This window comes from Vicia villosa, unplaced genomic scaffold (genome assembly GCF_029867415.1).
Source record: "Vicia villosa cultivar HV-30 ecotype Madison, WI unplaced genomic scaffold, Vvil1.0 ctg.001544F_1_1, whole genome shotgun sequence".
Classification (NCBI taxonomy): Eukaryota; Viridiplantae; Streptophyta; class Magnoliopsida; order Fabales; family Fabaceae; genus Vicia; species Vicia villosa.
Genome location: NW_026705660.1, coordinates 132,635 through 145,518, shown reverse-complemented (window position 1 = coordinate 145,518; position 12,884 = coordinate 132,635). Strand labels below are relative to the sequence as shown.

At 33.1% G+C, this 12,884-nt stretch overlaps 1 protein-coding gene across 2 annotated transcripts; it reads left to right on the top strand.

The window, feature by feature from the left end:
* Positions 1 to 638: 638 nt before the first annotated feature.
* Positions 639 to 6,617, top strand: LOC131635775 (GDSL esterase/lipase 5-like). Of its 2 annotated transcripts, none has more exons than XM_058906418.1 (5): positions 639 to 935; positions 1,039 to 1,160; positions 5,451 to 5,663; positions 5,771 to 6,026; positions 6,133 to 6,617. In XM_058906418.1, exons 1-5 carry the CDS (start codon positions 668 to 670, stop codon positions 6,366 to 6,368), a joined length of 1,095 nt encoding a protein of 364 aa, XP_058762401.1. In that variant the 5' UTR covers positions 639 to 667; the 3' UTR covers positions 6,369 to 6,617. The 2 variants fall into 2 exon arrangements, with proteins under 2 accessions (XP_058762401.1, XP_058762402.1); XM_058906419.1 differs by having other exon boundaries at positions 5,771 to 6,030; positions 6,133 to 6,316.
* Positions 6,618 to 12,884: the final 6,267 nt, after the last annotated feature.

Below are 12,884 nucleotides of genomic sequence, written 5' to 3'. Positions count from 1 at the left end.
TCTAAGTGTAAAATGTTATCTCGTGTTGACTCCCAAATTTCCTCCAACACTAGTATCAAGAACCTTTGGTTTCGAGTGAAAGGACCGGTGTGATTTTGGGTGAGTATGTGGTGTGTCTCTCACAAAAGTGTGTCTCAAGTAGTGTATCACCTTAAGGTTTTGGGTTAGTACGTGGTGTGTCTTTCACAAAGGTGTATCTCAAGTGTAAAATGGTCTCTCGTGTTGATCCCGAATTACCTCCAACAAAAATAACTATTAATGTCGCTTTAATTAAGATATTTATTTTAATAATTACAAATGCTTAAATATTTTTATCAAACCTAGTAAATTATTTTCTAACCCAGTATTGTAATATGATTCTCTAATGAAATGAGTTGATTGCAATATTATTTTATCACTAAATTAGTTGACAAAGTTATTAGATGGACAATATTTGCCCCTTTGAAGTTTTAAAACAATCACAACGAAACTTCCAATGAAAATTTTAATTATTTTTTATTAGATTTGTCACACAAGTCATAGCCATGTGCTTAGTGATTAAGAAATTGGATAGTTACACGCATTAAAGGATAGAGAATATTCAAACTTTATATGCTTCCAATATATATTGTTATTTTATATGATTATATATCCTGATAGAGTGAGCTTTGGATAATCATAAACTTAGATGGCCATCAAAATATTCAATTTTTGTTTTCTAACATTCTTTCTAAGTTATGGCATGCTAATTTCAACACTGTCTCTTGATAATATATGTTTATCAAAAGAACATGTTGCATTATTTGTGTTTGGAGATTCATTTTTTGATGTTGGAAACAATAATTACATCAATACTACTGCTAATAATCTAGCAAATTACTCACCATATGGTGAAACATTCTTCAAGTATCCAACGGGTAGATTTTCTGATGGACGTGTCATTCCAGATTTCATAGGTAAGAAACAATATTAGTATTAATTACTATTTGTTAATTAATTATTATTTTAATTAACTTACTTATGCTAGTTGATAATATGATTAAAATCGCTTTGCTGCAGCTGAGTATGCTAAGTTACCGTTAATTCAACCATATCTATTTCCTGGCTCCCAAGAATATGTTAATGGAATCAATTTTGCATCAGCAGGTGCTGGAGCTTTGGTAGAAACCCATAAAGGACTGGTATGTTTTATTTTGCTAATTTTAGTGATGTTTGTTGCAATTGTTTGATATTATTATTCCCTCCGTTTCTTTTTAAGTGTCGTTTTAGCAAAAAGCTCTTCAACCAAGATAGTGGATTATTAGAGTTAATTTTCCTATTATATCCTTATTTAATTTTCTCTTTCCAAATAAATTCAATAATAAATTCTCTTTTTTCCATAACTAATTGAAAATTTTGAGGTGGAGTTATTGAGAAAATAATGGTATAAATGACAAATTATAACATTAAATTATAAAACGACACTTAAATAGGAACAAAAAAAATCTTCTAAAACGACACTTAAAAAGGAACGGAGGGAGTATATTGTTTCCTACTTTCTCTGACACACGATGAGTGATTGTTTATAAAATAAAAATGTCTTAAAATAAATGATCATTTTCAATTTTAATGCAATATTAACTATTTTTTTTAATTCCACTATTATTTTCATCATTCCTAATATTTAATAAGAGATACTTTAGTAAAAATATTATTCTCTTTTTTATTTATATATTTTTTTTAATCTATATTAAATACTCATTATGAGACGAAGAGAATGACTTTTTACCAACACGTGTATTACAAAATTCACCTTTGAACTATACATGTATATATAGACATGTATATAAATTTTTATAGTTACTTATAATATGATTTAATATTTGACATATCTTAAATAGCTTGTAAAATACTTTTAAATTTATGTCAACAATTATTGACATGATGTGATCCAGAATGTTTTTCATTCTAGTGATAGTATTGTTAGCGAACTCTTGTGCGACGGTTTTTCGTGAGTTTTTTTTTGGTAAAGAATATGTCTGCAAATACTCTGACAATAAGGTTAAATACAACAGTAAATATGAAGTTTAGAGTTTAGAATGGTGTGTACTTGAGTCTGAACTCTTTACATTTTATAGTGGAGTTTTAGGGTTTATAGGCTCCATAATCTTCTTTTTAGGGGCAATTGTCTTTGAGAAGAGGTATCGACAAATCATGTGAGTCCTCATTATCTGATAGTCTACATGGATTGGTCCAACATGATCTCACGTACCTCTAAGGCAAGACCACTTTTATGTCCTCGAGGTTCTAGATCATTCTTTGGGGGACAGATGTCTCACAGGGTAGATGTTCAAAGATCTGATAGCCTTTGTAACTCGATGAATTTTATTTTATACGCGGTTAAGGCATGCCCACCTCGTGATCTACCCTATCTTATAGACCTGGTGAACCAATACTAAGAGGTATAAGCCTTGATCTGGATCGAAACGTTTCTCCCTAAGCCTCGATCTACAAAGTTGGGTTATGAGACCTGGTGAACCATATCATTCTTCCTTAGATGATGGCTGTTATTGTGGTTCTTGATGGGACCTATCAAAAAAATTTATATGAGGAATCTTAAATTGTGTGCCATGGGCATCACTCATTATCATTTTTGACTCATTAGAGATCACTAACATCGAGTCAAGGTATGATGTTACTCCATTTTTTGTTCGTTTGTCGTTATTAAATTGGGGTTTGTCTGGAGTTTGCTTTTCTTTCTAATGTATCAGCAACAACTTTAGAAGTAAGTAGCATAGAGTGAGGCATGCGTTAATCATCTTGGGAATCATAAATTAAATTATGTTTTTAAATAGGGGTGGAGCCTTTCGGATGGAATAACCTTCTTTCATTTAATTATTCGTGAACCTCTCATGCCTCTAGCTTACGATTATTTGTTTGGAAGGTATTACGATTCTTCAAGACAGTCAATGGTGTTTTCTATCAATACTCAGCTTGATCATTATAGTTCTATTGGTATGAAGATTCATAGGATTTCCCAATGGGCTCGTGTGGGTGACGTACATAACTCTTCAAAGAATCAGGATATTGATATGGCTCTTATGGTTTCATATCATTTTGTTTGTTGATGGAATGTGTTGTGTGAGCTTATATCTTTAAAACTCCCTTTCTTCTCCATGTGAGTTATAGCCATGGATGTAGTATTCCTAGGGTGAGACGCGCATTTGATGTCTCCAGCTAAAGTTGAGGCATAATTATGATTTCATGAGGAATGAGACTATTTACACTATTACGTGGCACTTTTTGCAGCCCTTTAAAGCTTCCATTCAGAGTCGTTGGATCTGGCCCATTACTTCATATTGATATGATTAGGTTGCCTTATAAAGGAGGTTTTTTTCTTCCTTATTTCCTTTTTTTCTAAGTTCATCTCATCTTCCAAACTTCCATATTTCTCGGGTTTCCATTTTTGGAAACTTTTTTCCTTCGAACTTCATCTTTGCATTGGAATATCGTTTGGTTGAACTCATATTATTTGTTTTTCTTTTGTTGGTGAGTTTTTCCTATCTATTTTACTCCTTTTATCCTTTATTCTGAATCATCCATTGAGGATTAAATTTATTCCTTCATGGTGACTTTTCTTCACCCTAAGATCTCTATGAGGAAATTGAATGATGGTCATAGTATGAAGGAGAGTGATTTTTCTAGGGAAGTCTTGCTCCTTAATGGGGGAAAAACCGAATCCCTCAGTCTCCTATTGTGGTGTTCATGGCGACAACAAGGTCTAGAAGGCAAATGTCTTCATCACGAATAAGATTTGGATTTGTGTATGACACATTTATCATTCTTGAGTCTCGAGGATGCAAAACATCAAGGGCATGCTTGTCGATCTTGCTGCGAGAAAATAATAATACTTTCTTCAATTAGTTATACTACAATATGATTTTTCCTTAAGGTGATTTATGATCGTTTTGACCTTGATTAATCATTCTTTTTACTGCTCAATTACCTTTGACTTCCTTTTGAAGGCTAATAAGAGGTCTCTAAGAAAGTTTTTCATATATTTGTTTTCTTTTAGAGCCTCATGGACCTATGTGTCCTAAGAAAGAACCTCTAATTGTTAGAGCAAGACCGGCACTCCCAAAAATCACGAAAATTTGGTAAACTCGTCTTAAGGTTATGGCGCCACCTTTAGGACCATGTTAGCAAGATCTGGGGTGAAGTCAAAGGTTTTTGGGAAGATCTTTTTGCTCAACTAATATTGATGATGATGTTAGATAACTCAAATAAAGAGGTTGTTTAAGAGTTTGTTTGATGGATGGTGTACATACAAATACTCTGCCAATCAAGTTAGTGACAACCGTAAATGTGAGATATATGATTTAGAATAATATGTTTTTGAGTCTAGACTTTTCTTTAGACATTATACTGAGATTCTAGGATTTAAAAAACCTTGGAATCTTCTTTTAGAAACAACTATCGTTGGGACAGTTGTCACCGGATCATATGAGTCCTTATTATATGAGGAAACATGATGTATTTATATATGATAATAACTTTGAATCAAATAGTTTAAAATGTGGAGAATGAGAAAATTATTAATTAAATAAAATATTAGTAATTTTTTTACAACCGTTTTTTTGTAGATTTAAACTTTATTTTTAAAAATGATAAAGTCAAACTCTCGCCGATTAGACTAGTGGCAGTGAACACTTTAATAGTGAGTTGTGCAAGTATGTAGTAAAATATGATGATAAGTGTTGAGTAAACACAACCATGAACATCAACAAAGTATACAATACGATTATTGTAAATTTTTAAGGATTAAATAGTCAATTGATTCTTGTAAGTTGGGATGTTTTTTATTTTCGTCCTTGTATCTTCTTCTTTTTTTAATAATCCGTGAATGTGAAAATCCTTTTAGTTTTAGTCCTTAAAGTTAAAATCCGCAAGAAAATGTGTAGGAATATTCGCAAGAAACCTACAGATTTTCCTATGGATTTTAAGTTTAGGAACTAAAACCAAATGAAATTCAACATTTATGGACTTTATCCAAAAAAAAATATACATGAACAAAAAACAAAAACACGGCAACTTACAAGAACTAATCGTCTATTTAAACTTTTTTATTATAATATTGTTTATTTAACTTGGTATTTAAAGATTGGTATGGTCAAATTTCCTATATGACGATGTCATAGTGTAATATGGTCGTCTTTAAGATTGTGTAAGATGGGTTACAATGAAGTTTGCCACATTTAAGTTTTGTTTAAATAGAACTTAATTATAGATTTGTTAGATTTAAATAATGACTAAATAGAATCCATAGTTATTTTATTAGGGTTGGACCGTGGCTAACCTATACGAAGCCTACTTAGAGTATAAGTGTCTATTTTTGTGTCTATATAGCATCACTAAAAAATTATTGAATGATTAAATATAATATTCGTATCTCCTTATTAGAGTTTAATGATATGTTATTTTGATATTTACAGGTGATAGATCTACATACTCAATTAACTTATTTCAAGAATGTTAAAAAGATATTGAGGGAGAAACATGGAGATGAAGAGACCACAACTTTGCTGGCTAGGGCTGTTTACTTGATTACCATCGGAAGTAATGACTATTTTGCAGAAAATTCTACCGTATATACTCATGAAAAATACGTATCCATGGTAGTTGGTAATCTTACAACCGTGATCAAAGTATGTAAAACTTATCTTCTTTTGTATTTTTTCATTATCAAAGTACACCCAGTTCTATATCGTTCTAATTGTTTGTGTATTCAATTTAATTCTGTATTTAATGTTAGGGAATACATGAAATGGGAGGGAGAAAATTTGGGATTCTTAACCAACCATCTCTAGGTTGTTTTCCAATTATTAAGGCTGCTATAAATGGAACTAAAGATGCGTGCAGAGAAGAGTATTCATCATCTGCAAAATTACATAACATTGTGCTTTCTGTTGAACTCCAGAAGTTAGAGAAACAAATCAAAGGATTTAAATATTCATATTTTAATTTCTTTGATATATCTTTTGAAGTGATAAATAACCCTTCAAATTTTGGTAGGTAATTTCATATAGAGCTTATACTATTTTGTTATAATGATCGAATATGCAAAGTATTATATGGATGCAGTTTGATGTTGTGTCTTGATTTCATGATGAAAAGGTTTGAAAGAAGGTGGAGCAGCATGTTGTGGTAGCGGTCCTTACAAGGGATATTATAGTTGTGGAGGTAAAAGAGAAGTGAAAGATTATGACTTGTGTGAGATGCCTTCTGAATATGTGTTCTTTGATGCTATTCATCCTACTGAAAGTGCTAGTAAAATTATTTCTCAGTTTATGTGGAGTGGAAATCAAAGTATCGCTGGCCCTTACAATCTCAAAACATTATTTGAAGGATAATTCAACTATATGTGTATGTGTGTGCAAGTAAATGCATGCCTTCAATGGCACGCGTGCAACCAAATATATAGATAAAATAAATTTATTAGTATTTTCTTGATGTGTAAATGTAACAATATACTATACAATGTGTCATTTCCTTGTTTGTTACTTATCAATCCCTAATGTTATCCCTTCATCAATTGCTTTTCATTTTTTTATTAGATTAGATATAATATTTACATTGCATTATGTTATTGTTTTGGAGTAATGAATTATAATATTATTGTATTATATGAAAAATTTATGATTCAAAGAGGAAGTAATGGTTGCAAAAAATATTTAAAGCATTCAAAAGATACATACACAACCTCAAGTTAGGAATTAAAAGTTAAAAGTTTTCATCCAATAGGATAAGTATTAGGGTGTGCTTGATTAGCATTGAAGTTTAATGAAAATATTGGACAAGACACAATCGTCTGTTGTTTTGGTTTCTAAAATGGTAATATCATGGAAAATAGATAGAGAGAATGATATAACCAAAATCCAATTTAGTGCACCACTAACCTGAATAAAAAAAACAAAATTGTAAATTAATGTCTATATAAATTAAAAATGAGTTACCTCTCTCCACTTAATTTGGATGAAAAATGAAAGTTTTGAGGTTTTGGGGTTTTTGAAATATTTATATTAATGAAATTGATAATGGGGGAGGCGATAGTGAACTTGTGACTATACATATACACTCTAAAAGGAGCATTCCAAGCATAGTTAAAATTGAGTTTCTTAGGGGGTGTCTGAGAAATAGGTGGTGTATGGATAATTTCCCATTTTTTGTACAAAATATATATTAAGTAAATATCATTATATGTATAGTCAAGAAAAAAGGAGTCGATGGTCGTATCATTCTTTGCTTGGGGTGATAGACATATCACACCCCCAGCTGACGCAAATGGTGATGGAGAATGTCATAGTCATTTTGAGACAAGGGAGTCCAAACTTTCTTCTAAAACCTCTCATCATAGGAGTACAAATGTCCTTTCAGGACCACATATTCTCTATCGTATAGGTAAACTTGTAAACAAGAGACCAGATGCTAATTTTGAGGTTGAAGAGAAGGAGGTCATAGTGGAGACACGAACTCAAGTGCCTCCACTGTTGGATGAAGTAATTAATAATTACATGCATGAGCATGTGCCACAACATGATCATGAGAATCATCAGGATTCCAATCACTACACTAAATAATGCTTTTTATGACGAAACTTACACCTCGAACAATGAAAAAATAAGGGTAAAGGTCCTGGGAGCGTCATGTTTTATTATTTTTATAATAAAAAACTTTATCTCTCAGACATTTAATAAAACCGAGGTAAGTTAGCAACAAGGAATCTCGCTTCGACACCTAGTTGCTGCAGTTTATATGTTTTTTTAATTGTTTAGTGTATTTCTCACTTGGCACCTTTCCAATGAAGTTTTTATTATTATTTTTATATTTGTTACAACTGAGAGGTAAAATATTTTACATTAACAATTTCATAATATTAATTTCAAAATATTATTTTAAAATTTATTTGATATACTTTGACTCCTCGTTTTATGAAATAACCACGCTTATTTCATATTTTTAATAATCAGTTTTTGTGTAAAACCGACATGACACTTATTTGCATGAAATAGTTCAAAGTACTATCTAGTTTCTAATTTTTCATTTACTTATCAACACTCAAATGTCAGTTCGTCTTTTCGCAAAAAACCTAGGCGATTTTCAAGTTGATATTCATTAAAAATCTTCCAAGAGATATACATCAAACGTCATTTTCGCAAGTAGGTTTGTTCTTCACTGAAGCATTATGTGAGATATTGGATCGAACTCTAGTATCATCAAAGGATAGCTTCTTGGTTCGACAGGATTAAGCATGAAGTCGAAGGTTGTTCACATACTAGTGTCGAAGATGCTAGGGTTGTTAGCATGTTAAATTAGGTTTTAGTGTTTAAACCCTAATTTGGTAAGTTAGCTTGTTTATTAAGTTAGCTTGTGTAATGGGCCTTGTGGAAAAAGCCCATTAGTTAGTATGTTAAGTTTTATTATAAATAGCGTACTAGTCTCTCATCATTACACACTACAAATCCTAATTTAGGGTGAGAGAGGTAATTTGTTATTCTTGTAAACCTGTAATCTTGTTTTCTAAGAGAAAGTAAAAGAATAACAATTATAACCAATTCTTGCGATCTTCTTCTTCCTTTTTCTTTATTCGTTCCTTGTTTTATACTTTGTTATTGGCATTGAATTCACAACAAATTGGTGCGGTGAGCATGGAGAAGATGCCTTCAACAAAGTATGAGATTGAAAAATTCACCGGAGTGAATGATTTCGGTCTGTGGCACTTGAAGATGAAATCCCTACTGGTTCAGCAGGGTTGTTTGGAAGCGTTGAAGGGAGCGGTGGGGTTGAGATAAGACATCCATGATCGAGAAAGTACACAGTGCAATTTTGTTGAGACTTGGTGATAAGGTTCTTCGACAGGTATCAAAGGAGACGACGACATCAGGGTTATCGATAAAACTTGAAAGTTTGTACATGACCAAATCACTGGTAAATCGAATCTAACTGAAGCAAGTTTTGTATTCATTCAAAATGACTGAAGACAAAGTGTTGGCTGAGCAGTTGGATATGTTCAACAAGCTGATTCTTGATCTTGAAAATCGATGATGAAGATCAAGCGTTGTTACTATTATGCGCTTTACCTCGATCACATGCTCACTTCAAAGAAACTCTCGTGTATGGAAGGGAGTCCCTGACCTTTGAAGAAGTTCAATCAGCCATGTATTCTAAGGACTTGAACGAACGAAAGGAGCATAAACCTTCGACTATTGGTGAAGGTTTGGCCATTAAAGGAAAGTTCTTGCGAAAGGATGGTAAGTCCAACAAAAAGAAATGCAAAAGTCAGCATAAGTCTTATAGTGGCGAAGCATCTGGTATTCGATGCTATCATTGTAAGAAGGAGGGTCACAAAAGAAAAGTGTGCCCTAAACGCTTGAAAGATCATGGAGGTAAGGATAATGGCAATTTTTGCACCCCAAAATTTGCCCTCCTAATTTTACTGCTAACTGGCTTAAGCTTTACATTCATGTGCATCTCTCCCTTAGGTCATCTAACACCCATACATTCATCAATCAATAATCTGGCATGGGATTAAGGACTTTGAAAGCTTAGGGCTTCATATTTAGTTTGATGTGTGCATGAAAATTAAAATCTAATTCTTCTGGTGCTTCAGGCGGTGAAGTGTGAGATTAGGGCTTATTTCCCTATGGATGATCCAAGCTACAGTTTTCACCTGTTCAGGGTATTGCTTTTATGCTGAGTACAAGATGTTGAATTTGAAGAGGCAATATGATAATTACTTGACGCATAAGTCTGACTTAGAATGATGACTTAAATTGAGTTCGGTCCATTGAAGTTGCAAGTTGACTGGAGTTATTCATTAAGGTTTAAGGTGGATTTGCATTCAGAGACAATTGAAGTAAGCGTGAGGCTCTGAAGTAGTTGCGTAGGATTGTTGATAGATTAAGGTACAAATTGAAAGCTCATTCATGGTTCAAAGGTTATTCAAGGGGCATTCATGTTCAAAATTTTATCAAAAGGATAAAGCCAAAGACATCCATCCATTCGAAGTTCAATTACAAAAAAGTCAAAGTCCATTACAAAAGTTTAATCCATTTACATATTTACAAAAAACTCATTCACAAAAAAAAACCTTCAACAACTTTACAAAAACATCAAGAACCTAAAAAAACTGATTCGAGATCTCTCTCCTCCTCCGAACAACCACCGTACTTCCTCTGGCCAGTCACACCGCCTCCATCACCGATCTCCACCGCGTTCCACCACCACGAACCACCTTCAATCACCACTCGATTTGAACCCTCTCCCTCACTCTAAAAATCCAAATATTCTGCAGCGCTTTCATCTTCACGTCACACAACACCGAATCTTCAATCTTCAGTATCTCTCAACCATCTTCAACAATCTAATAGTCTTTATAGGCTATCGAACTGTAGTATGGTCGAAGGGTAGCTTCTTGGTTTGACAGGATTAAGCATGAAGTCGAAGGTTGTTCACATGCTGGTGTCAAAGATGCTAGGGTTGTTAGAATTTTAAATTAGGTTTTAATGTTTAAACCCTAATTTGGTAAGTTAGCTTGTTTATTAAGTTAGCTTGTGTAATGGGCCTTGTGGGGAAAAGCCCATTAGTTAGTATGTTAGGTTTTATTATAAATAGCATATCAGTCTCTCATCATTGCACACTACAAATCCTAATTTAGGGTGAGAGAGGTTATTTGTTATTCTTGTAAACTTGTAATCTTGTTTTCTAAGAGAAAGTAAAAGAATAGCAGTTATAATCAATTCTTGTGTTCTTCTTCTTCCTTGTTCTTTATTCGTTCCTTGTTTTATACTTCGTCATTGACATTGAATTCATAACACATTATTTTGTATATTCATCAACATTAGTTTTTCACTGAAATAGTCTCTTGATCATGTTGTTTAGGATTTTTTTGTTAGTTTATCTATTGATCATTTTGTTTTAACTAAAACATTACTATTTGATTCATCTTGATAGTCATGGGTGATTCAACAAGCATCTCCCATACAACAGTTGCTGCAAACTCTATCAATACACGTAAAAGAAAAACTAGAGGTGTCACGATGTATACAAAGGTGAGAAAAGTCAATGAAACTCGTATTCGATACCCAGTTAGAGTTGATGCCCAAATCGGCAGGGCTTTTGGTGAACATGCTGATGATTTTTTGGGTTACGTTGCCTTACAAGGTAGAAGTAAAGTGAGCATTTACATGTATAGTTGTCATGTTATTGATAAAGAATTGAAAGATGACATATGGACCGATAAGACAGTATTTACTTTTGTATTCTATCATTTTTCTTACAAGTATATTTTTTGTGCAATACTAATAACATCTTTATTGTGTAAACATAGGATGTGTTCATTTATACTCCAAATGATAAGTATGTGAAAAAGAAAATGCTTTCTTATTATGGTGAGCGTTGGAGGGGGTTTAAGACACAACTCACCCAAGATTATATTACAAATTGAGCAAATAAAGAAACAGTCTCCATACGAGGTATATTCATTTATTGATAAAGCTACTTTGGAAGAATTTGTAGAGTCTCGCATCACTCCCAAGTTTTTGGAAAAGAGTAAAAAAAGAAAGGAAAATTGAGCTAAAAATATCTATCCATATAGGTTGTCTCGTGGAGGATATCAAAGACTTGAAAAAATTTTGATTGAAGAAAAAAGAAAACAGATGGATTTGGGAGGTTCTATAAGTCTTGATCGCACTCCATCTCCACCATCAAGACACGAGAAATGGAAGACAGAACACCAAAGAAAATACAACGAGTACACATCAGATGCTATGCGCGAAGTGGCTCAAAGTATTGTAAGTAGATACTTTTTTCAACAATATTTATTTTAGTAAAATCAATTTGGTAAAGATAAAATTTCATGTGTTGTAGGATGATATTATTGAACAAACCAAGTTCGGCCTCTTCATTTCACAAGGTCGTCATGACATCTTAGTAGAAGCGATTGGAATAGAGGAGCATCATGGGCGTGTCCGTGGTCTTGGTAGAGGCATTGGCTCCAAGGTACATTTTGGACACTCTCAATCATCTAGAGAGAAAATTAGTAAGAGAGAGGTTGAAGAGATTGTTGTTGTTGAGTTGGGAAAAGAAACTGAGAAGTGGAAGGAGGAGTAGGATAGATTCTTGGAGAAAGAGAGGGAGAGATTGTTGCAGACGTTGCATGAGAAGTTCTTGGAGGAGGAGAGGGAGAAGTTCTTGCAAACAGTGCAGGAGAAGTTATTGGAGGAGGAGGGGGAGAAGTTGTTGAAAACAGTGAGCAAAAGTGTCCAAAAGTGTATCTACGATGTTCTTGAGGTATAAGTTGTATGTTATTGTTATTATTTCTGCATATTTCAATTTTGGATTGTCTTTTTATTGTTTTTATGATGCAGAAATTGAGCTCGTTGGGTATATTCAGCCACACAAATTCAAATCAGTTGGAAATTCGAGATAATATGGTTGAGAAAGTTACGGGTTGTACAAGCGCGACACATAGTTTTTCTGCCAACCAGGGCAGTGTTGAACCCTCACCACCAAATCAAAATAGCCTTCAGAGACTAGAGATGATGATGGCTAGTATTAATGAAGATTAAATCTTGGGTATTCCATTAAGACATGATCCAGAGCAGTTATTTGTACTTTCTAAGCTCTCTCTATACATAAATTTTTTTAAGGGGAATGGGTGGCTAGACATTTTTGTATTATAATTGTGGTGCTCGTAAGTATAATTTTTACATTGATTTCTATTTATATTCATACTTTCTTCTACTTTAACATAAAGATTTTCCCTTGCATGCACATCCATGAGTTATGTTCTAAAAGGAAGCTTCTAAACAAGTATTATATATTGGATGCTGCGAATATTGCTCTTACTCGCGATTCACCAGGACACG